This window comes from Trichinella spiralis (assembly GCF_000181795.1).
Source record: "Trichinella spiralis strain ISS 195 chromosome Unknown Scfld4593, whole genome shotgun sequence".
Classification (NCBI taxonomy): domain Eukaryota; kingdom Metazoa; phylum Nematoda; class Enoplea; order Trichinellida; family Trichinellidae; genus Trichinella; species Trichinella spiralis.
The window spans coordinates 1,033-1,737 of NW_003531532.1; the positions used below are offsets into that span (position 1 = coordinate 1,033).

At 33.9% G+C, this 705-nt stretch overlaps 1 protein-coding gene across 1 annotated transcript; it reads left to right on the forward strand.

Moving 5' to 3' along the window:
* Positions 1–241: 241 nt before the first annotated feature.
* Tsp_14962 (hypothetical protein) lies at positions 242–651 on the forward strand. The gene is made up of 2 exons (XM_003367240.1): positions 242–327; positions 399–651. The coding sequence occupies exons 1-2, from the start codon at positions 242–244 to the stop codon at positions 649–651; spliced, it is 339 nt and encodes a 112-aa protein (XP_003367288.1).
* Positions 652–705: the final 54 nt, after the last annotated feature.

Genomic DNA, 705 nt, shown 5'->3' on the forward strand with positions numbered 1-705 from the left:
CCATTCATTTTTCATTTGTCAACATTCACTTATTCTTTGAGCTGGGCTTTCAACTTTGACAATCCGTTTAGCTGCTGTTGTTGTTATATTATATTTTGAGACGGAGAAAAATTGTCTTCAAAGTTCATATATATATATATATATATATATATATATATATATATGTATATATTAGCACAAATTACATTTGTTGTTGTTGGTGAGCTGATGTAATAATGGTAATTGTCCAATTGTGATGAAAATGAAAGTGCTTTACCCAGTGAAAGAAAACAAAACAAAGAAGAAAATAACTGCACGGTACACGAGCATTTTGCAATCAATGGATGTGTAAATGAAGACTTAAGAAAATTACTTCATGTTTCTACCAAGTAGTAGCATATTATACATATATATATAAGTCTGTGGGTGGGGCATATTATACATTTGTTGTACAATTTTTGTGTTGTTGTTGAATTTTGTTTCGTTGATGATTTCATAAACTGCGCACATTCGAGTTTATTTCTCAGCTTGGTTGGTTGGTATGCGGTTTTTGATGAATTTTCACCGTTGGCAGTGTGTGCAGATGTGGAGAAGCACAGAGTTGATGAAAAGGACGTCGATGAAATTTCATTTTTGGCTGACGTGCTGCTGGTAGATCAGGTGGAACAATAAGTGCAGCTCGCGTTAGCAGGGCGAGCGAAAATATCTTTTTCTTAAGTAAGCAAC

Coding starts and splice junctions, on each gene's coding strand:
- Tsp_14962 (XM_003367240.1), top strand. CDS start 242: ATGAAAGTGCTTTACCCAGTGAAAGAAAACAAAACAAAGAAGAAAATA. Junction 328..398: donor ATTTTGCAATCAATGGATGT/GTAAATGAAGAC, acceptor TATATATATAAG/TCTGTGGGTGGGGCATATTA.